This window comes from Tripterygium wilfordii, chromosome 10 (assembly GCF_013401445.1).
Source record: "Tripterygium wilfordii isolate XIE 37 chromosome 10, ASM1340144v1, whole genome shotgun sequence".
Lineage (NCBI taxonomy): Eukaryota > Viridiplantae > Streptophyta > Magnoliopsida > Celastrales > Celastraceae > Tripterygium > Tripterygium wilfordii.
The window spans coordinates 4,027,751-4,051,776 of NC_052241.1; the positions used below are offsets into that span (position 1 = coordinate 4,027,751).

The 24,026-nt window shown below is 33.3% G+C and overlaps 2 protein-coding genes across 5 annotated transcripts; both read left to right on the forward strand.

The window, feature by feature from the left end:
* The first annotated feature begins 7,555 nt into the window (after positions 1-7,555).
* On the forward strand, positions 7,556-10,148 carry LOC120006835 (cytochrome c oxidase subunit 5C-2-like). 4 transcript variants are annotated; one of them, XM_038856937.1, is made up of 3 exons: positions 7,569-7,714; positions 9,544-9,549; positions 9,738-10,148. In XM_038856937.1, the coding sequence occupies exon 3, from the start codon at positions 9,755-9,757 to the stop codon at positions 9,947-9,949; it is 195 nt and encodes a 64-aa protein (XP_038712865.1). In that variant the 5' UTR covers positions 7,569-7,714; positions 9,544-9,549; positions 9,738-9,754; the 3' UTR covers positions 9,950-10,148. The 4 variants fall into 4 exon arrangements, 3 of the variants coding, with proteins under 3 accessions (XP_038712866.1, XP_038712865.1, XP_038712868.1); XR_005470108.1 differs by lacking the exon at positions 9,544-9,549 and having other exon boundaries at positions 7,556-7,709; positions 9,733-10,148; XM_038856938.1 differs by lacking the exon at positions 9,544-9,549 and having other exon boundaries at positions 7,566-7,715; positions 9,733-10,148.
* A 9,750-nt stretch (positions 10,149-19,898) lies between these two features.
* On the forward strand, positions 19,899-22,738 carry LOC120006905. The gene is made up of 3 exons (XM_038857025.1): positions 19,899-20,146; positions 20,260-20,675; positions 21,288-22,738. Exons 1-3 carry the CDS (start codon positions 20,081-20,083, stop codon positions 22,510-22,512), a joined length of 1,707 nt encoding a protein of 568 aa, XP_038712953.1. The 5' UTR covers positions 19,899-20,080; the 3' UTR covers positions 22,513-22,738.
* The last annotated feature ends 1,288 nt before the right edge of the window (positions 22,739-24,026 follow it).

The following is a 24,026-nucleotide window of genomic DNA, read 5'->3' on the forward strand; positions in this document are numbered from 1 at the left end:
TATTTGGCCCATCCGATGGGCCTTAAATGGATTCTTTCTTTTCTCATAAAGAATATAATTGTGAGTAAGGCCTGAATTGAACATTTTTTTCATCGATCGTGGGCCTTTTTGGTGCATCAACCAAGTTCCCAAAAATCTCTTCTCCAAAACCATCAAAACCCATTCCCATGTTTTTATCCAAATAGCCTTATTTCCAAATCATCCAAAACATCAAAACCCATAAAAATAAGATTTTTAAAATCAAATCTTGGTCTAACATTAATGGAACATTTCCACCCATTTGATAATACATGATTTTCCGGGCATTTGGAAAACTCATTAAAACATTTGGGACATACAATCATTCCTCAAATCAAAGTAGAGCCAAATAGGAAATTTTTTTTGAAGGTAACCGTTTTCGGGAGTTGTGGGGTGCCTAACACCTTCCCCATACTCAATAGACCCCCTTACCCACTTTTTTCGTAGACCAAAATGGATGTCCAATTGCATCCTAAAAATCAATTGGTGACGACTTCATTGATTTTTAATGCCGGTTGCTTCAATAACAAACACCAATGGAAATAAAATAAGTAAACAATAAAGTTTAGAATAAATTAGCGAATAATTAAATAAATTTGAGTTTAGAATAAGTTAGTAAACAACATCTTAAAAAATAAACACATAATAATATATGCTAACGAAAAAAAAAATGTTAATATGATCAAATAGAAAATAACAAATGATAGTTCTCGTAAAATTACGATTCAAGAATTAAATTACCAGCATTAACTCTTCCAAAAATTTGATTCTTTCTTAAGTCATTCATCAATTCTTCTAATTTGTTCTTGAAAACCATCCATAGTATATCTGGTCTATCTTCAGATCTTATGCATTTCCTCTTACAAAATCTCACAATTTTCGGCCATTTTGGATTGTAAGTGAAAGTTATAAATAGATCAGAAAAGCCGAACCACCTGCAAATAGTCATTGCATCTTGATAATTTTGAATCATATATCTCGCTCCCCCCAGTAAATGACAATGGCAGAATCACACGATTTCCAATCGAGGAAGGATTTCTTTCTCCTCTCAGATCTGCTTCGGACAAACCTTTGTATATATCAGCTCTCATTTGTTTTTGATGGCAACAAATAACACATAATCGTTGCGATTCAACCATGGTGTAAGCATCAACAATGAACTGTTGGAATAATTTCCTAGAGCGTAATATTGTGTCAACTTCAGAATTCCTGTCTTGAATCCTATATGCAAAAAATTATCGCATGGTTACTTTATTCCTTTTTCTTGATGAAGTACCCTCTTGCTCTCTAAGTGGAACATCATCTCTGTTTCCATCTTCACCATATGGAAAAAGTAACGGATATTGCAAAGGTAAGTATGCAGTGTATAATTCACTAATTCGTCTCAATAGTCCATTTTGTGTTTCTAATATAATATCCCTTTCGAAATTACCAGAATCAATATCTCCAGGAATAAGGGCAACCCTTCAGAAGCAATGGGGAGATTGTATCTTCTTCCATCGGAGCTTCGATTCCGAATAAGCCTAAGCTTGACATTCACAAGACCTTCTGAATTAAACCTATTTCTTGCCATTCTAAATGATTTTGCGAGAACATTCTTTTCATCCAGCATTGTTTTGAGACCATTGATTATTCCCAGATCAAATGTTACTGGATTGTCTTTTGATTTGCAAAATTAATTATTCAAATAAAAAATTTAAAATAAAAAGAAAAGGAAAACAATAATTTCAATGAAAATATTTTGAATAGTTAACAAACCTGAAAGCACTCTTTCTGTTTTCAACCTCATTTTCAGTATCATATATATAAAGTTGAGCAAATTTGGGGGTTGAACCTGACTTGGGTAATAAACTTCCAATTATGTCATGATTTTGTCCATTAAGGACATACGTAAAAGGTGCTGATCCTTTTGTAACGTTACAATCAATCTTTCCTCCCATCGATGTAAAACTAAACATCATATTGAAAGCTCAGGCATTATCAAAATAATGTTTGCTTTTAGCATCCCCTTTGTGCAAAAGATCGTTTAATGGTTACGGAGGTTCTTTCATCAATGGAAGTTGTACTTTTCCTTGCATACAATACAATGAAAATTTAAGAGTTGTTGTATTCCTACATTTCACTATCTTTACGTTGTGCCAAAAAAGAGCACTACAACTTCCGCATTCAAATACTGGATCACCAATGTCCCAATAGTCTACAAGTAATGAAGTTAAAGATCTAAGAATCACATACTTTACAATCGAATACATGACAACTTGTAATAATATAAATTATCTAAACATACAACAATATAATAAACTAAACATTTACTAAATACATAATTTATTGTATGAAAAATTAAAATACAAACCTTCGTGATATATTTGATCCGACTGATCATCACCTTCAAAATAATTAAGGGTGAAAATCATTAGAATATGATGAAGTCGTGTTATTTGAGAACAACTATACATTACATCAATATAGTTTAATAACTTCACTTGTCAGTTTTACCTTCGATATCAGAATCAATGCTTATATCTTCTGAGCTCATACCATTGTTGTAACCTACAATATACGTTATCAAATGTCAAATATTTCAATGATACTATTGCGCATTTATGTGTTACATTGAAAAATAAATACAGACATCAATGAAGTAAATATTAATCAAGTAAATGTTTGGACATGCATACTATTATGATCAAACCATACCTTCAACAGCACCAACTTCATTGACATAAGATAAATGAATATCATTATGTCCATCTGTATATAATCATAAATATGTTAACATGACATTAATTTGATTTTGATTTTGATTTTGAAATGTACTTTTTGTGAATTTAACAGTTTGTAAAATTAATAATGATATTTCTTGTTTATGGAAACTATATTAATGAAACCATACCTTTAGCAGCCCCAACTTCATTGACATCAGATAAATGAACATCATTCTGTCCATCTGTATACAATCATAAATATATTAACATGACATTAATTTTATTTTGAAATGTTTTTTTTTTTGTGAATTCGGTTTGTAAAAATAATAATGATGATTCTTGTTTATTGAAACTATATCATAAAAATCTTAAACTATTATATCAAAATAATTAAGGGTGGAATCATTAAAATATTATGATGTTGTTTTATTTAAGTTTACTACAAATTAAATCAATTTAATTTATTAATTATTAAATTGGAATATAAATACAAACATTATTGAAGTAAATATTAATTAAGTAAACTTTTGGACATGCATACTGTGTTGATAAAACCATACCTTCAGCAGCACCAACTTCATTGACCTCAGATATATGAACATCATTCTGTCCATCCACATAAAATCATAAATATATTAACATGAAATTTATTTGAATTTAAAACGTATTTTTTGGAAATTTGATTGTAAAAAAATAATGATAACTCTGCTTTCTGAAAACTATATCAAAAATGTTAAACGATCATACCATTTAATGCAATGGATTGCAACATAGTCCTATCATGAATAATATGCTTCTCAGCTTTTATTTTCTTGAAGACGATGTTCGACTAATTTAATAATGGTGCTTCAGAATGTGTATCAGTTGTTGCAGGTAACTCATACAGACTTGTAATCGTTGAAACTTGATGACCAATAAACATAATGCTTCTACCACTCCCAAGAATGGGTGTGAATTGATTTTCAGAAAAATTTATCACGTTGCCAGGTGTTTGTTTTTTATGAACACCACGTAAATTTTTCAAAGTAGATGTGATTCTCCTTCAACACATAGACCTATAAGGATAAAAAAAAAATTATCATTCAAAATTTTGTTTTTCATAAACTTGAATTTATTTTTCTTTGACTATGCCTAATAAACTTTTAAAAACAGTGTTTCATTTTCCTGGATTTAATTTCAAAAAAATATTTTGAATACTTAACACAAACAATGAAACCGATTATATGCAACTAATATATGCATCACCTTAATACAAATAACAGAGATAGAATATTATGATTTTATAGAATTATATGCACAGATTTATGATAGATTATTTTATACATAAATTTATTTTCTAATTACACAGACAACGTACATTTACAAGTGTCCTACATGTGTAGTTCATGGAAAATCGATAGTCTAAATGAATACGAACCTCACTACTTAAAATATGCATCAATTACAATTAACTAAACAATTATTATTAAATCAATACACTTTGATCTAATCGCAATTAGCTATTTACTTTAATATATATCAATGGAGTAGATTATTCGGATAATGTCAATAATATATCAATTTAAATCAAAGATGTTTAGAGTCATGGATAAACATGAATTTATAAAATGATACATATTTATATATATATGCACCTGCAGATGTCTATCTAATCTTACATATTCATCTGTACACTAAATAATATATTATTAACGTTTTTATTTTCTCTTGTGAGATGTCTATCTAATCTTACATATATTGGATCATTACTTATCTATATGTAAAACAAAAAAGGCAGTGATTATCCCAAATTAAACCAAAATGTTTAATTGAATAAGATCTGTCAGATCACAAAACAACCCTTGTTTTCAAAAGACAACAATTGAAACATAAGAATTACTTTACAACAAAATTACAAAGGAAATCTATTCGTCTAGATTTTATATCTACTCGTTAAAATAATCACTATGGATAAACTCTCTAAAATATTCACTCATCTAATAGTACGTGTTAAAATAGTAACATAGACAATATTTTCATATTCAAAATTCAATAGACAATATTATCATAAGATTTTAAAATATTTTAAAATTTAAATTGGAAAATTTATTTAAAATGAAATATTATCTACGCATGAAAAAAACATCACAAAAAAAAAACTTTATCACATTTATCTAACTCTTCAACATATTTATGATTTGATTAGTCCACATAGATATCAAAGAAATTTGATAAATTTTACTCAGTTGATATCTGTTAGTAAAAAGGCAATTATTAAAAATTATCTATATCATTAAATCGAAAACATAAATGGACTTCAGTTGACATTCAAAATATTTATGAGATGATTAGATATCAAAGAAATTTGATTTTAATCAAAAAGAAGTTGTGAGTTGTTTAGATATGATTTGAACCCTTCAATATCAATATTAATTATTTTATTAAATAATATTTAAAATTTCAAAAAGGTTACAAATTTATTATTATATTGTGAAATTTTCGGAGTTTTCATATTAATTAAAATTACGTTCAAATATGATAGAGTGATAAGGATAAAAATTTAAAATATAATTTAGGATTAAATTCTAAAAATATATTTTTGTTGGTTTATATTATGTACGAATGGATAGAGTGATAAGGATAAAAATTTAAAATATAATTTAGGATTAAATTTTAAAAATACGTTTTTGTTGGTTTATATTATGTAGGAATGGAATTGAAGTAACAAAAAATTTATCTAACTTTTCAAAAACTCTATCAGTTGATTAGATATCAAAGAAATTTGATTTAATTAAAAAGAAGTTGTTTTTAGTTTGGATATGATTTGAACTCTTCAATATCAATATCAAAACACTTTGCAAACTTTTAAATATAATTATTTAAATTTATTAATATCACGAATGGAATTTGAACTAACAATATTTAAATTTCAAAAATATTTACATATTAATTAAAATTATGTTTAAAAATGGATAGAATGATAAGGATAATAATTAAAAAATATAATTTAGTATTAAAATTTCAAAAATAAATTCTGTTGGTTTATATTATCTACGAATGCAATGGCTGGATTACATCGAAAAATTGAATTGTCTTCTAATTTTATATGTTGTATTTATATTTAGTCCAAATTAAAAAGATTTTGTGAGTTGTTGGAATTTGGATATAATTTGAACTTTTCAATATAAATATTAAAAATACTTTACTAACTAACATTTAAAATTTGAAAAAGGTGATAAAATTATCTGTAAGGATAAAGATAATCATAAAGTTTGTTGTGTAGAATTTTTTTAAAAAAACAACTATTTTATTAAGGATTAAAATGTGATTAACTAAGCATTACAATAACTAAACACGTGGATTAAGAAGTTGAAAGTTTGGAGGGATTAAGAAGTTGAAAGTTTGGGAGGGAAAAAAAATGGGTAGTTGTCTTCTACTTATATATATATATATAGATAGATATTGCCATAATCAAAATTTAAAAGACAATATTATTATAAGGTCTTTGAATATTTAAAAATTTAAATTAGAAAATTTATTATAAGGGAAATTCCTTTATCATAATTGGGTCTTTACATAAAGGAGTCATCATTAACAATACAAATTAAATAATTAAAATATAAAATTATTGATTTAATTATCAATTATTATAGACTTTTCAAAAATTATATATGCATTGAATTAAATGCACAAATTTTTTTAAAAAATTTATCTAACTTTTCAATAAAATTTATGATTTGATTACTTTAGATAGATATCAAATAAATTTGATTTGAGTTATTATATTTGAGATAAAAATATGATTAAGGATTAAAATTTTAAATACAATTAGTATCGTCATTCAAACATGGGTGGGTAAAGTGATGAGGGATAATAATTATCTCAATTTTGGTTTAGAGAATAAATTAATAGGATAAAAAATTTGAAAGTTTAGGAGGGAAAAAAAAAACTTGAATTGTATTCTACTTTTATATAGGGTGTTGCTATTTGCACGACTCATTAAACACACATTTTTTAAAAATATTTAAATTTATCAATTTATCTTTATATAGAATTACCTTAAAACCTTTATTTTTGGCACTCATATATTTTTCTCAATAAAATTAAACTTTGTAACCTTAATACTTTTAATTAAATTTATTAAACAAATAATCAAACATAATACCTATATAATATATGAAAATAGAAACAGAAATTACTCAACCTCGATTGATTTTGAATCTAGATAATCCTGGACTCTGTAGGCTTAATTGTGGGCTAGCTCGTTCGCAAAATTGGTGGACTTTGACAGCATCCCATGCAGCAAGGCTTCACAGCCCAGCCTCAATACACTTGGAAGTATCAAGGTTTTTAAAACTAGACCGATCATCAAATCGAAAAAATCTTTGATTCATGGTTTAGAGGTTCAATCGAAGTTCAAACCGGGTTTGAATCAGATTTAATGTAATGAATTATATATATATCTATATTATAGGCATATAATATATAAGAAAACTTCATATAAATACAATATATTTAAATAAAGTATCATTTTAAACAAAAAAAAAAGTCTCATAATTTAGTGACTAGAGTTCAAGCCATACAAACAACATAATTTAATAATATTTTCGTAACTTTAATAGAAGAACCGAACTGGTTCAAAACCGGCCGATTCTGTCCGGTTCAATTGAAAATACCCTGATTCGTAAATTGTAGGTTCTAGCACCTCAACCGGACCACACAAGTCACTGGTTGAAAAGGTCCGACCGGCCGGTCCGGTCTGGTTTTCAAAACCTTGAGAATTATTGCGTTATGTGACAATTTGAAATGATATTTTTAGCCTTTTGGCAAGTGATAATTACTGATGGAACATGTTGTGCTTATCTGCCGTTGGATCAAAATCGTAGAGACATAAAAGTCAATTAATTCTCTGATTGCTTTCATTGCGAAACCCTTCTCTCGCCGTCGCTCTCGCGCAGATCAATCTCCCTTTGTGTCACCGGAGCTACCTTGTTATCTTGCCAGAAGGTTCGGGTATTTCTGATATGATATTTTCGGTGTTTCTGTGGGTATTTTTTGGATCTACAGATCTGTTCTTCCGGATTTGTTTTCGTGTTCTGTTTTCTCATTAGTTCTTATGCTGCTTTCTTGTGATTCTATCTATAATTTTCATTTTCTCACAATTATTTTGTCTGTTTAGTTGATCGCTTTGTAGTTTGAGGTGTGAGCTGTCTGTTTAGGGTACTTTATCGGATTAACAGCTTAATTTCTCTTCAGAATTGTGCTTTTTTTTTAACGATCGCCTTGATTTTTCCACTGATTGGTTCAAAGGGATGGCGGAGGGGAAATGGTGCCACAGATTAGTTGCGCTGCCATAGATGACTTTGGTGGTGGAGCAGAGCCAAGTCAATGAACTATTAACATATATCTTGTGAGAAAATAAAGAGATTGTTTAGTAAGGATGAAAGTTAAGAGTGGAGATATTGTTTGAAAATCTTGTTGTTAGGAGACTGATCTGATGGAGGTGTCCTATGCTTTTCTTAGAAGAATGCAACTTTATAGCAGTGAGAATATAAGAGAATGCAACGCTGTTCTATCAGGATTGTTGATTAAATGGTGTCTCATGATTTTAAGATTCATTGTTATCTTCTGTCAACAGCAGAAGCCAGCCGCAGTGAACTTGCGTGAATTTTTTTGAATGGAACCCAAAAGTGAACTTCAGTGACTTTGGTTAAGGTTGATACCTGATGCCATATTAATATTTGTAGGCTTTCTTTCATTAGTTTCTTCGAATCTCCGATTTGACTACATTTTGCTTTATTTCATACCCCCCTTTGTAATTAAGTTTGGTATTCTTAATCTACTATCTTTTATTCCAGTTTTGACAAAAGTGTGTTGTGTTTCTGGAAGGGAATAAATAATTTTTTATCTATTTATTTATCTTTCCTGGATTGTGAGGCAGACATTTACTGAAAACTACATGCAGATGCTTTATGCAGCAAAATCTGTTTGGACAGTGTAACTTAGAAAGTGCAGAATGATTTTAGGTCCCCGAACATATACTTGAGGCTCATTCTAAAGGTCTAAAAGGTTAAACACATCTAATTTCATTAGCTCACTTTACTCAGTGGTGATCTGTAGATTTTGGAATCACATATTTGTTGTGTCTTTGTAGAATAGGATCTTACTTAATTCCTCACACTTAACCTAATAACCTTGGCAAGTGATATTCATAAGGCTATCACTTATCACATCTTAATTCGGGGCTGTTCAATTGAATCGTTAGTTGAAGAGACTTAAAACTTACTGACTGTCGGCATAGTGGTCTATGTTGAAAGCATAATTCCTGAAACATAGAAATCACGCTTGGTAAGGGTGGACAATTAGCTAGAGCAACAAAGTGGGCTGATAAATTGGCCAAGTAGGTCGCATTTGGCATAAAGTCCTGCAGCATTCCCAGTCTTACTTTCATACTCTCTTCTGGTTCCTTGACCGTGGACATCAACCTCCCTTTCATGGGTTAGGCTTTACTTCTGCTTTGTTAATTGACTGTTGTTGTCTACTATTTGACAGAAAGGGGAAAAAAGGTGATATTCACTAGGAATAATCACCAGCCAGTCCATCCTTGGTTGGTCTGTGACTTTAAAATGTGTACATGTTTCTTGCTATATTAAGTTTTCTTAGGAATGAAAGATGACTCCGTTGTTGTTTGGCTGTAGCTAATCTGGTGCCATTATTTTTATATAAGTTTGCCATGATATCACTATTATTGCTGGCCAGGATAATCATTATGATTTCTTATGACATTTTCTAGAAGATTCAAGTCCTTGAATCATCCTTTGCTTTTTTTTTTTATTTTACTTTAGCACAGTGTTTCACTATAATGCCATTGGCAGTTAACTGAGGTTTCAGTCTCATTTCCTACATCCGTTCTGTATGATTAGTGCTTTAGAATTTGTTTAGACCACTTAAAATTATTAGCTCGTGATCATGATTTTTAAGCCCATTTTCCTGCTAATATCATTGAAGAAATACAGTTCTTGAATGTCAGGTTCGTTAGCTAGAGAAGTGAAATGGCTGGCCATAGGATTGCCCACCCCATCTTGAAAGGACCGAGCGTTGTCAAGGAGATTTGTCTTGGAATTGCAGCTGGTTTGGCTGCTGCTTCCGCTTGGAAGATGTATCAATTGAATGAGCAGAGGAAATATAGATCATTTTATCACATGCTGGAGAGCGGTGAAGTCGGCGTTGTTCAAGAAGAAGAGTAATTGCTGGTAATGCTTCTCTATCGAAATGTCAAGGACAGCATTGCTCTTTATCCTTTTTATTTCTTTCACGTGCTCAAATAACTGAATCGGGGCGGACTTGATTTAGATTCTAAAGAATAAGTTTTATGTGCTGAGATTTGGGATTCCAGTTTGACTGAGAAATGTTTATGAGATTCATTGATTTTGCTTCCTGGTTTCACATCCCCTTTAAACATTTATGTATTATTATTGCCATTGATTTTGTCGAGAGTGCCTGGAATGGCACATAGGCAGTAGGGGTGACAAAACTCTACCCAGTCTGGATGATCGAACTTGTCTGATTTAGATTAAGTCAAGTTTGGGCATAAGTTATATGTTTAAAATCTGAATCCAATGACAATTTTTGTCCGGTTTAAAATTGGGTCCGGGTCCAAACGTAAATCTTGTTAAGTCTAATTGTTTGAATCCTAACTCGAATTAAGTTTTTGTTCGATTTACTTGTTTAAATTTTAACTAATCCGATTTTTGTCAGTAACGTACGTTCGAAATTCAATTCGGATCATAATCCGGATATGTAAATATTTCGTTAATATGTGAGGAGCCGATTTTGGAAGTTCAATTTAATGTGGTTTTGAGGCTTTCGAGAGCCAAAACTACATTTGGTAGCAAGGCCTGGTTCAGCAACGTGGAAAGCCCAATATATACATGCAACATTCCAGGACTGCATGGGAAGCCCAACACGACCCATAAGGCACAGAAATGCGATTCGATCACATACAATAATTCAGAATGCAAAAAATTAGCTTTATTTTAAAATTTTAAATATCTCTGGCTTTTGCCTTTCTGTGAAACTAGTCCGTCCATTGTGGACTGTGGAACTCGTCAATACAGATGGGTGAGTGGAGGTCTGGTCAATACATATATATATATATTTCCAAGAACAACACAGAAATCTCACTCAAATTCACAACTCACAACATGACAGACAGACAGACAGCATAAACATTCATTCTTCATTCATTAGTAAGAAGTAACCAGATCCTAAAATCCCTCATTCTACATCATGTGAGTTGTAAATTTTAGTGCTTCTATGAGCTGTACCTATGCTAATTCTCATTGGGGACTAAGCGGGAAAATTCAAATCTCTGCACAAAAACATTTGATATGAATTTAAATTTGCGCCTAATTTCATGTTCCCCCAAGATTCTCTCATATAATGATATATAGCTAGCCATGGATAGGGTTAAAGAAGCGACAAAGCAAGCACGGCTTGTTCTGCAGAAGATGATGTTCCATCATATGAGTCTAATAATAATCCCTGACGGGGGGCAAATGAGCCATTGGTTGAGTGGCAATGACTTTGCATGTCCCTGACTGAGGTCATGGGTTCTAGTCTCACCTCCTCCGAATATTTATAAGGAGGTGTGTGGGCTTCGTCTGCCCCTATGTGGGCTTGATAGTCTGCCCCTGCGTGGGCTTGATTTGTGCCTCCTGCGTGGGGCCTGTTGACACCTGTACTTTCAGAGGCTTGATCTTGTGGTGTGTCGTATATTGTGTTTGTACTTGTACTCAAAAAAAAAAAAAAAAAATAATCCCTGACGGGGGCATGTGCAAACCCACTTGGAGAACCAATAGGCTGTGTTTGTGGAGGCACTGATTTTTTATTTTTTTTTTATATTTTTATGTGTGTGACCCGTCAACTGACACAGGATCAGAGAATCCAATAGCCAATTACAAACAAACTCATTCATAATTATTCCTGGTTCTCCACTCCTCATCATCTACACACTACAGCCTCTCGTTTTACGTCAGCACTAGTCACAACTCGTTTTCATGGAGTATGACATGTCTTGGGACACTACTGTTGGAAAATTAGACTCATTCTCCTCTTTGACAGATAAATCAACACGACAATAGAGAAATTGAAATTGAAAAAAAAAACAAGAATCAACACACAAGATTTATGTGGAAATTTTGTACAACCACACACTGACAATTTCCTCTCATCAAGAATATCCAAGAGTCCAATAGATTACATAAGCCTCAATCTAACCTATATCTCCAACACCCTCTACATCTTGAAATCTCTCACATTCTCATACCTAGAACCCAATTATACCAAGAGATAAACCACAAAGTTTCTCCACCTTGCTCTCTCTCACTAGGTCTAGCCGCCTCTCTAATCCATGTTTAGAGAAAACAAAATAATAGGAACTAATTTACAACCCTAGAAAATACTTCTATTTATAAGGTTGTATAAAATCTAATCCTAGTCAAACTCGAATTACTAATTATAATCTAACTAGAGTCCAATTTTATTGATCAATTCCAACAACTACTTCTCCCCAATTTAGGAGTAGGGAAAATGGATCCCGAGGCGAACGACAACACATTCTTACGGAATATTTACTTGTCCGAATCTTAATTTAGATTGGATTTCGAACGTACTTAATTAACCAAATCCTGATTAGTTTAAATAAGAACAATAAACCAATCCGGGTTAGGGTTCGGATATGTAAACCGAACAAGATTTCTGTGTGTGATCTCTTACCCGGTTTTAAACCGAACAAAATTTTTGTATTTGGCCTCATACATATATCTATATTCAAACTTGGTTTAATCCGAATTGAACAAATGCGATCATTCGAACTCACACAAAGTTTAGTTACCCCTTACTGTGTGGTACTGTGATAGGGCATCATCTTCTTCTTTTTTCTTTTTAAATTTCAACTTAATGCACACTATTTCACTAGATCCTGTAGTACAAATCACTACAGAGTTTCTGCTTCTTCTTCTTTTTTCTTGCTGATCACATTCAAATACTACTTCGAATAGAAAAGAGAAGAGAAGAAGTGGCTAGAATTATTTATCCTTTGCTTCTATTTGAAGTACAAAGAAGTTCATTTTTTAATGTGAAAGATACATATCTTTCTTTTCTATTCGAAGTAGTATTTGAATGTGATCAGCAAAAGCTGAGTGAGGTGGGGGGTGGGCTCGATAAGATTCTCAGAACTAGCAGAAAAAGCCCACGACAAAGAGCCAGCAAAATAGCTTCACACTTCACCAAAGCTCTTTTCATCTCACATGACACATGCAATATGCGTTACCAATTATTACATAAAAAGCTTTTCATTCTTTTGATATTCTTTTTTAAATCTAATAAATTAATGTTGAAATTCACAGCTTAAACACATAGAAGATAATGTCCACTCTAGGTCACAGGCATGGATATATTTTCTATGAACCTTCGCCATTTATTTTTAGGCCAAGAAAAAGCGTTTAAATGTGAGAGAAGCTAGACTTTATTTTTATATCACTTGGTTGGATTATGTCATAGTTGACGAACAGTGATAAAACTACTAGATCTGGTGGAGATGGTCTTTCTTGATAAAGGGGAAGTCAAGAATCTTGATCCAATCCATGTGTGTAGTTTTGCTTTCTGTTTTTGTTTAGTTCGTCCATATTTAGCTAGGGATAGGGTTATTCGGGTACATCTCGGTGTTGTCTTGTATGAGTCTGGTGTTGTCAGTGTTAGTTCGGTGTTTATTTTTCTGTTTTGTAGTCCGTTTGTTAGTATTTGTAAATTCCTAGGCCACTAACGTGATGCTAGGTGTAACATTTCTATTATGAAATGAAGTGTTGTTGTGTAGAATCCCCGACAACTGAATGAGAAATCTTACGTATTCCTTATTGAACAGAATAGTGATTGTAGACTAGATTTACGAACCAACAACAAATCAACAAAACTTAAAAGGTGTATGGTGGAGGAGGAGATGGTGGTCTCCTCCTCCTTCTCAGATTTGTATTAAGAAACTTTGGTTAAGAGAAAATTTGAGAGAGAAGAGGTTGACTGGGGTTTTTTTATATCTATTTTTTTTTATAACATGGTAGTGTTGTTGTATTAATTAAGACTATTTACTATAATTTGTTACTTAAACTTTAACCAAACTTTTCAAAAAAAAAAACACTTTAACCAAAGCATTTCAAGGACCACCCCGAATAAGCTGGCTTTGTTGGCCATTTTGCAAGGTTATAAAGCTGCACGTAGTGGCACATGCCCACGTGAACTTTCATCCAAGGCACGTGCGTCCCTCATTGCCTTCGATCGATTAGCTTTTGCAGAGAATAATTTTTATATAAAGGTAATAAAAAATATAACAATAATAACTATTATTATTATTATGCCGTCAAAAATACAAAAAGTGGTTATGTAAACTGTGAAGAGGAAACTACATTAACAACCTTATCTGTTTATGTTTGTCTTTTATTATTAGAGAGAATCTTTATCCCATTTTGCCCCCTCTCTTACAAACATGTCTAGAAAATGGGAGCCTATACCATTAATTAAACCATATTTTTAATTACTTAATTACATGATTATATAATTTTTTTTTATTTTTAATTAATGTAATGTAATATGTATTATGTAATACAGAGATCCCATGATGCTCTGAATCCCTTTTAACAGGGATCTTGTGTTTTTTTAGTATACCCAAGTGGCAAGTTGATAGGTACCCTATAATTTTCCAATTTTACTTACTAATATTAATATTATTTACTAATCCTTTCTTTATTATAGTGTGCCATGCGCCTAATTCTTTTAAAAAATTTTAAAATTTTAGATTAAATTTTATGGTTCTTAAGACTTTTAATTAGGCATTGAAATGTACATTGTTATGTTTTCAACGCCCAATTTTATTTTATTTTCATCAAGTGAATATTGAGAAAAGGATATTTGAACACATATAACGTAAGTCGTGGAGATGAAGTGACATGATACCTTCAATGAACATATAAATACAAATTTGTTGGTATAAAAAAGTATGATTTTGGGATTATGCTTTAATAAGCACAAAGAATGGGTTGAGGAACTACAATTCTTTTAGATAGAATTAGCTATAATTCTCCTTTAAAATCTTGTTAAATCATGATTTAAAAATGTGTTATTGAGTATTTTGGCACTCATAATGTAACATCACGTCCCTCTGTACTAGGAACACTTTGTCTGCTTTGAATTGACCCATACTGGTCCGCATTGATTTGTCTACCTAGACCCAACACCAATCCATACTAATTTGAGCTCAAGAAAAACGTTTGTTACTAGTTTAAAGACTTGTCTAGCTCCCAACCCACTCGAGCGGGGTGCCACACATAATGCTAGAATAGAGTAGATTTTGAGGAAGAAAAAAAATTGAACACCCTAAACCTAAAACTTAAAATCTAAATTTTAAACACTAAATCCTTATTCCTAAATCCTTATATGGGATTTGTGAAAAAAATCACAATTTAACATAATTTGAGAGGAAATTGTTGTCAATTCTAACTAAAAGAATTGTAGCCCCTCCCACATAGATTAGTCAACGTTGGCATATATACATATAATATAGATTCCTTTTATACGCACAAATATTTATATATCTAACCTTCATTTTGCGTCATTTTAGAGTGTTTTCAAAAGCATTTGGGAATAATTCTTTAATTATCGGCATGGGCGGGCATTAGGACAGATTATCTGCTACATGGCACGCCGGCCTCAACCTAAATTACAGAAAACGACACCAAATCAAACTGTTGATTATTGTACATTTAAGTATATAATTAATCATATTTATAAGTTCATCATTATTAATTTGTGGAATAAAAGGCATAGGATTCCAAGGTTTGAGAATATTTAGGCCTGCTAATTTTTAATGTAGCACTTAGTAGGTGCTACCAAACTTTGTTAGGACCAATTAAGCTTTTCTTGTCTCTTCCAAATAATGAGGAAATACACCTACTCTAATAATAATAATTTAACTCATATTCCAACAAACAAATTCCATGCCGATTAGCAATCTATCAATAAAAAATCTGAAATAATTTAAATTTATTTTGTGAATCTCTTAATTCACAAAATAAAGTTGTGTGCTTTTGTGATGGATGTACGTATAAATGTAAATTAATTATTATCTCACATGACATAAATCTCGAAACATAACATTTCAACCACTTGGATAATAGTCTAATGGTGAATCTCCCTAGGGTCAAAACACATGAAATCAGAAAGGTGTTGAATTTTTGTCCAACTTAGTGACTCATCAGGTTGGAAACTTTTGTATGCAGAAGCCCGACGACCCAAGTTTAGAGTCATATCAAATATCCAAATGAAAAACTTGTATATTGCCATTCTCAGTTTATATATATATATATATATATATAGGAATTCTCCTATGAAGATCAAAAAGTGTGGACCAACTTTGTATAGATTGTTATAATAAAGCACAACCTAAGTGGGGGCCACACATTTATTATGGGACCCATCACATCTATGGTTGAAAAGTAAGTCCACAAAGTTGATCCATACTTTTTGGTGCCCGTAGAAGAATTTTTGATATATATATATATATATATCTCGCAGTTCACCCCTATTTGCAAGTCAACTTTCACGTTCATTTACTAACATCTATACCATTTATATATAATTAAAAAAAATATGATTGCATCACTCGATTGTTGCATCAAAATGAATGATTGTCAATTATAAGTAACAACAGCAAGCAGAAAAGCATAGAAGGCAGACACAAAAGAAAATACAAAATAGCAACACTCAATTGTAGGTCATCTTCACAGTCTGCCTATAAAAACAGACTATATTGTCCCTTCATCAGGACTCTAGAATGGAAGCTTAGAGACCTATCTATCTATCTATCTATAATTGATGTAGAATTTACAGATCTGTAAAGGAGGAGGGACAAGGCATGTGTTCAAAACAGAGGGACCCTATATGAAGAGCATGATATGCTGGTCTAGTAATTGTTTGCTATTGTAATTCAATTTGTGGGACTACTCTTGTTGGGCACAACCCTCACACTCTTCCATTAATTTGTGGTCCAATATAATGCTAAAAAACAAGTGTGGACTCCAGAAGACCCTATCCTAGAAAGATGAGTACTTACTCCCCACCAAAGAAGATTAAGTTTTGCAAAAAAAAAATAAAAATTTAGTGATCAAATTGGACATAATTAGGTTCAAAACTAGTCTAATTAAAATTACTCTAATTTCCTCAAATTTTGTTTAGCATAGTTAGGGGATTGATTTTTGTCAACCACTTGGGTGATAGTCTAATGGTGAAACTCTAGAGTCAAGCAATATGGACTCAGAAGGTCATGAGTTCGATTCTCACTGGGACCAATTTCTTTCTTGCCGTGTGTTGGGTCTTATCATGTCATCATGTGGAATAACTTTATGTGCACGTTGGATATCCAAAAGACAAACTTATATAATGTAGTACTTGGTTAAAATAAATTGATTTTTGTTTTTAATTATTATTTCACTTAAATGGATAATTAAGTGAGTACATGAAAATTTTCAAAAGAGCGTAGTTCACAAAGATCATCTAATTAAAAACCAAAATGGGACCAGTGGCGGAGCCACCCTGATTTTTTTTATATATATAACATTAAGTCATTTAATTTGAGTATATTGTTGTAAATTTTCAATTTTTTTAACAGATATGGATAAATATTTGATTAAAATGTCTGAATATCACCTTTACATAGAGATGGTCATGTTAAGGAAGCTGGAAAAGAAGTTAATTTAAATGAGTTATGACCCAGACCTTGGGCAAAAAACCTGAAGCTAACATCTCAATGATCAACATAAAGTTTATTGTACATATTTACATTCAATGATACTTCTGTTTTTCACTTTGATTTTGTTATAATCAATGAGGAATTGAGTAAATTTTCATTAAACAGCAAAAAAAAAAAAAGGTATTATCCCCGAACCCCTGTCAACCATTAGGCCCCCTCATATGAATTACTGGCCCCACCCCTGAATAGGACCCATTAGCCCATTCAATTTTGGTTTTCTTCAATTGATGATTTCCACCTATAATTAAGAATAGGTTCGTCTTCTCAAAAAATAAAAAGGGACCCTCCTCAATTCTCACAACCTGGACATCCTTAGCTGTAGAAGAGCTTGCAGGCTGAAGTGGCAGACCTGTTTAAGGAGAGAAACCAACCCTTTTGTAGGACCCAACCTTGTCAATGGGCCCTAATGGTCCCAAACCTATTGGAACAAACACAACAAAAACATGAGCTTTGTGGGACTTAATAACACTACCAATAAATTATGTTAATTATGTTTCATTTGTATATATGACTTAAAAGTCAAATTCTAATATGTTTCAGTTTGTTTTATTATTAGCAAACATGTCACCAATGATAATTCAATTTAAAAGGTGACATGTTAAATTCTTAGAAACAAACTCTTTCGCATATGGATTTGTTTAATTTTAGTTTGTTTTATTGGATAAGTAGAGCTTTGTTTGTTTCATTTTAGTCATTTTTCTCACTTGTCACGATACGAGCTTCTAATTGAGTGTCGTTAGGTGAAAATTTTATGTTCGCGTGGACCAGATGGTATGAATTTATACTCATGTCGAATATCCAAACGATAAACTTGTATGATATCATTCTCTATTAAAAAAGCTTCTTATTGAGACATTTGTGACATAAATGTGTTAAAATTTGTAAATAACTAGTTTTTAGACCCGTGCGATGCATAACTAATAAAAAATATTTATAATTTAACTAAAATAATTGAAATCAATATCAAAGTTGATAATAATTGGAAGGAAAAAAAAAAACTTCATATCATTGATCGGGATGGTACAACGGGATAGATATTTTTTAGATAACAACAGAAGTACAATAACAAAGCCAAGTGCTCTCCACAATGGCTGATCTGGCACAAAAAATGTGGGGCCCATCGTCTGAAATGCCACGTGGAGACAGGCTATGTTGCAGTTGGTGACGTGGCAAAGGCACGAGATTGTAGGAATTGTCCTTAATAAGGGATGAGATTGGTGGGCCTTAAAAGGAAAGCCAACCTAGAGAGAGAGGGAGAGAGAGCGCGCGCGCTTTAAGGCACAAAGCCCATCCATACACATGTGCTATTTATTAATAAAAATGTGGGTTTTAAAATATAAATATAGAAGCTAACCCCAAAAAAAGCGAAAGCATGATTCTTGTGCCTTACGAGTTACGAGAGAAGGGTCCCTTTCTCTACAAATATACGCTATTGTTTAATATTACTAATGTACCCTTATAAATTCTTCCTAAATCTAAAAATTCAACAATCAAATAAAGTATTAATTTTGATCGCTATCTTCTTTTCTTTTTCTTTTTTCCTGTTTTTTAAAGCGATAACAACATTATAAAAATTTATCTTTTACAAATTCAATATGAGTCTAAACTCGAGTCATCATAGACCCAATACATATAAATTTTCAACATGACGATAAAATAAGTTGATCTTAGTGATAATCGAAATTGTGATCCAATTGATATCGCCAATATCTTTTATTTTGTAGGTCATTCTTAATTAATTTGATGTTATTCTCCGATAATTGTCACTTATCAATTGTTTCTTTATCAGGTAAAAGCCACTTTTTCTTTATCCTTATGAATTTGGTCGCAATTCAACGCTAAAAATCATGTTCTTTGGGGTGGTAAGCACACCACCATATCTCATTGGACTAGGCCTACTTAGCTCAGTAATGACATTAATGGAGTTAGGCGAAATACACTAACCAAACCTACTCACAAACAAGAAGGGCAAAATAGTCTTCTGACACCATCTTTACTTACTTTCCGTGCAAATTGCTGGCCATTCTCTTATCTTTTTCCTTCCGGTAGTTGAACCCGAGAACCCGTGATGGTTCAGGTTGACCGATTATATCCGGGAACAATCATGCGTCCACTGGTTACAAGCGGTAATAGGAGTAATAGGGTCATACACCTACTGACCTACATAGATGTACAGAGAGAGAATCGATATGGGGTGGTGCCAGCTATGAAGTTGAAGGATTAAAGTCTCCAAGGTCAAAGCTGGCAAATTTTTTTTTTTTTAATTTGTTTTTCTTAAAAAGCTTTGTTATCTGCGTAAGCTTCTTATTTACTCTTCAAATCGATCGAGATTTTAAATAAAAAATCCTTCATTCTCGCTCTATCCACATTGCTTCCATTTTCCCTCTCTTGCTATATAAGCTGAAAATTAAGCATACTTTTGAGAGAAATATAGAGAGAGGAGAAGATAGAGAGAGTTACAGAGAAAGAGAGGGCGGCCTTCATGGTTTGATGTTATAGAAGAAGAAGAGAAAGAACAACCATGGCTGCTTCTTCTCCTTGTTTGACTGCTACTGAAAAGAAGCACTGGTGGCTTAGCAACAGAAAGGTATATATTTTCATTGCGATTCAATGTCTGTTTGGTCATATAATCAAATGGGTTTTGAGCGTTTGTGGTGGAAATTGCAATAACCTCTGTTTTTATTGTTCTTCTCATATCAGATTGTACATAAGTACATCAAAGATGCTAGAAACCTTATTGCGACGCAAGAGCAGAGCGAGATCGCATCGGCTCTGAGCCTCCTTGACGCGGCACTGGCTCTATCGCCTCGTCTGGAAGCCGCTCTGGAACTCAAAGCGAGATCTCTGCTCTCTCTGAGGCGATTCAGAGATGTAGCCTTGATGCTTCAAGACTACATTCCCAGTCTCAAGATGGCCGACGATGATTCAGGTTCGGTTTCCTCGGATAGCTCGTCGCAGCCGTTATCGAGGGAACGAGTCAAGCTTTTGCCTTCTGATAATTCGTCGTCAGGCTCAACGGGTCGTGATCCGATCTTCAAGTGCTTCTCTGTTTCGGACTTGAAGAAGAAAGCGATGGCTGGCCTCTGTAAAAATTGCGACAAAGAAGGACAATGGAGGTAATTTCGTTGTTCTCTCTTTTTTTCATATATATATATATATGTTTTTTTAGTATATGTTGTTCTCTCTGTCGTATTAATTTTTGTAGTTCTTTAAAGTTTTAATGACATTAGTTATTACATAAATCAGAAGACATTTTTTCATTGGTTCGAGTAAATGCACATAAACCCATTATTGAATGTCCAACTCTCAATCCTAATGAGATCACGAACGGCTGATGTGTAAAATGGTATTTTATAGAGGTTTCGAGTTCGAGCCTCCTCATTACTTTTCCCTTCCCATACTAAAAAAAAAAAAACTCTTGACCCTAACTTTCAACTAAGGATTGTAATCTTAACTCTATCTTTGTACCTATTGATACGGATAATCTCCGCCCTTTAACCGTTCCGCAAACTCTTTTTTCTTACGAACAATCCATTTTTTTGCGTTCAAACCCTCTCCTCGTATTGGATTAGGAGCGATTAAGAGAGAAAAAAAACACTTGTCTTACAAATTTTTAAAAAAAATATGTCAATCTGTCTTTATTAAATTTTCAACAAAAACATTGTTATTCGCGTAATTAATTAACTGTATTACGAAAATACCCCCAAGTTAACTCTGTTTTTGCACAGGTATTTGGTTTTGGGGGAAGCTTGTTGCCACTTGGGCCTAATGGAAGACGCTATGGTCCTCCTCCAGACCGGGAAGCGTTTGGCCTCGGCCGCATTCCGCCGTGAGAGCTTCTGCTGGTCCGAAGACAGCTTCTCATTATCAGACTTATCTATATCCGGTGAAGTCTCTGCCATCAATACCCCTCTGTCCCCTCCCCGCGCGCTTACCGATTCTGAAAACGTCTCCCAGCTCCTCTCTCACATCAAGTTCCTCCTCCGTCGTCGTGCCGCAGCCATCGCAGCCCTCGACGCTGGCCTATACTCGGAGGCAATTCGTCACTTCTCGAAGATCGTCGAAGGTCGCCGGCCAGCTCCCCAGGGCTTCCTCGCCGAGTGCTATATGCACCGGGCATTCGCATACAAAGCGTCTGGGAGAATTGCGGAATCTATCGCGGACTGTAACAAGACTCTCGCACTCGACCAGACCTGCATTCAGGCTCTTGATACCAGAGCTTCCCTTTTCGAATCGATCCGGTGCTTACCAGATTGCTTACACGATCTCGAGCATTTGAAATTGCTGTACAATTCGATATCGCGAGATCGGAAACTTCCTGGTCCAGCTTGGAAGCGACACAGCGTGAGGTGCCGTGAAATTCCTGGTAGACTCTGTGCTCTCACAACAAGGATTCAGCGATTGAAACAGAGAGTGGCATCCGGTGAGACTGGAAATGTTGATTACTATGCTTTCATCGGACTGCGGAAAGGCTGTTCAAGATCAGAATTAGAGAGAGCGCATTTGCTGTTAACTTTGCGGCACAAACCCGACAAAGCGACCGGGTTCATGGAACGGGTCGTGTTTGCCGATGATCGTGATCTTGATTCGATCAAGGACAGAGCGAAGATGTCAGCGTTGTTGCTTTACAGGTTGTTGCAGAAGGGTTACTCAAGTGTCATGTCAACAATTATGGAGGAAGAGGCTGCGGAGAAGCAGCGTAAGAAGGCGGCAGCTGCTTTACAGGCAGCACAAGCAGCAGTTCAAGTTCAAAAGACCCAGATTTCTAAGCCAGAACCCGAATTGACCCAAACCTTGGAGGTTCGGGTCGAGAGTAAAACGACAGCGTCTTCTGTTAATCAAAATCCATTCCAAGGAGTTTTCTGTCGAGACATTGCTGTAGTTGGGAACTTGCTGTCACAAGTTGGGTTTAACCGGCCATTACCAGTTAAATTCGAGGCGTTAAGCTGCTAATTACGAATTCCTATTTCAAAATTGGAGAACTTTGCTTGAGATGTTTACCCGCAGCCGAATCTCTCGGTCATTTTCTCTCCATGTACAAAGGAAAAATTTGCTGCCGGGAAATTTTGTCACTTTATATGCCTTTTTTTAATAATTTTAATTTTAATTTTGTTGTACAGAATTAAATTTCCCAGTACTTAAATTTCGGGCTATGGTTTATCTTAGTCCCTCCACTTTACATTTATATAAGGCAATATAGAGATGCTTTGCTTTGGCTTCTCTGGTATGTCTTATGTGGCCAGCATTTAATACTTTCTTGCAAGTCTATCCACTTTCTGGCATTTTCTGTCATTCGCACTAGATTTTCTATCATTTTCTTGCCATCTTGATTCTTGGGGATTGAGGACTATGACAATTTACAAGTCACCATTTACACAAAAGAGAGACAATGGTCTTTCAGAGTGCGGAGACCTGACGTAAGTTTTCCCCTTGTAATAACAATGAGGATGAAATTTTTTTAATTTTATTTTAAAAATATTGTAATGTGTAGTTATGCTCCAACAAATTTAATAATATATTTTTTGTTCAAAACAAAAATCATTTACTACACCAACAATGATTAACAGTTTGAGATCTTTGAATATAAACTCAAAACGTTATGTGTCTCGATAAATTTGATTCTGCAGCAGATCCCCAGTGCCCCCGAGTCTTTCACTCTTTCCTATCCACACTCAATACAATACAAGTGTGATTGTAGAAAGGGATAGTCAATTCTCACGGCTACTAAGCTTTTGCCATCATCAATATCATTGTCTAGTTTGCTTTGGAGAATGGGCATATTTAGCTAGCCTTGGCTTTTTTACCATGAAGAACAGTACAGTAACAGCTTTGTCTTTTCTCTTTCTCACCTGCAACAGCTTACCCAGTGTTTATAATTAGTGTTGTTGGTAGGAGCAGAACGTGAAGCAATTACTAATAAAAGCAGTTTTTTCAAGTTCATAAAAAGGAGGTTGTTGGGTTGGTAATCAATGTGGTCTCCGACCCCCTGAAACCTAATAATGTGTTTTTAAACACAAAGCCTGTGATTGCTGCAGAGAGGAGATCATGATCATAATTATTGTCAAGGGATTTGCTTAGATATTATGGAATTAGATATTTTGATGTGAGTAGAGTGATATTTATGATTGTGGATTAATTAATCAATGCTAATTGGAGATGATCAATCATATGATAATGGAGCATAAATTTGTCACCATTTGAGTAATTATCGTTCAAAACTTCGATTACTTGAATGTAGGGGCAACAAAACTCTATTCGATTTGAACATAAATTATATGTCAGAAATTTGGGTTCAAACACAAAAAAAATTTCCCGTTCAAAACTGGGTTCGGGTCAAAACACAAAAATCTTGTCCAATTACCAATTTACTTGTCTAAACCTTAACTCAAGGTTATTATCTGATTTACTTGTCCCAATTTAAGCAAATATAGATTTGGTCAATTAAGTATGTTTGAAAATCCAATCTG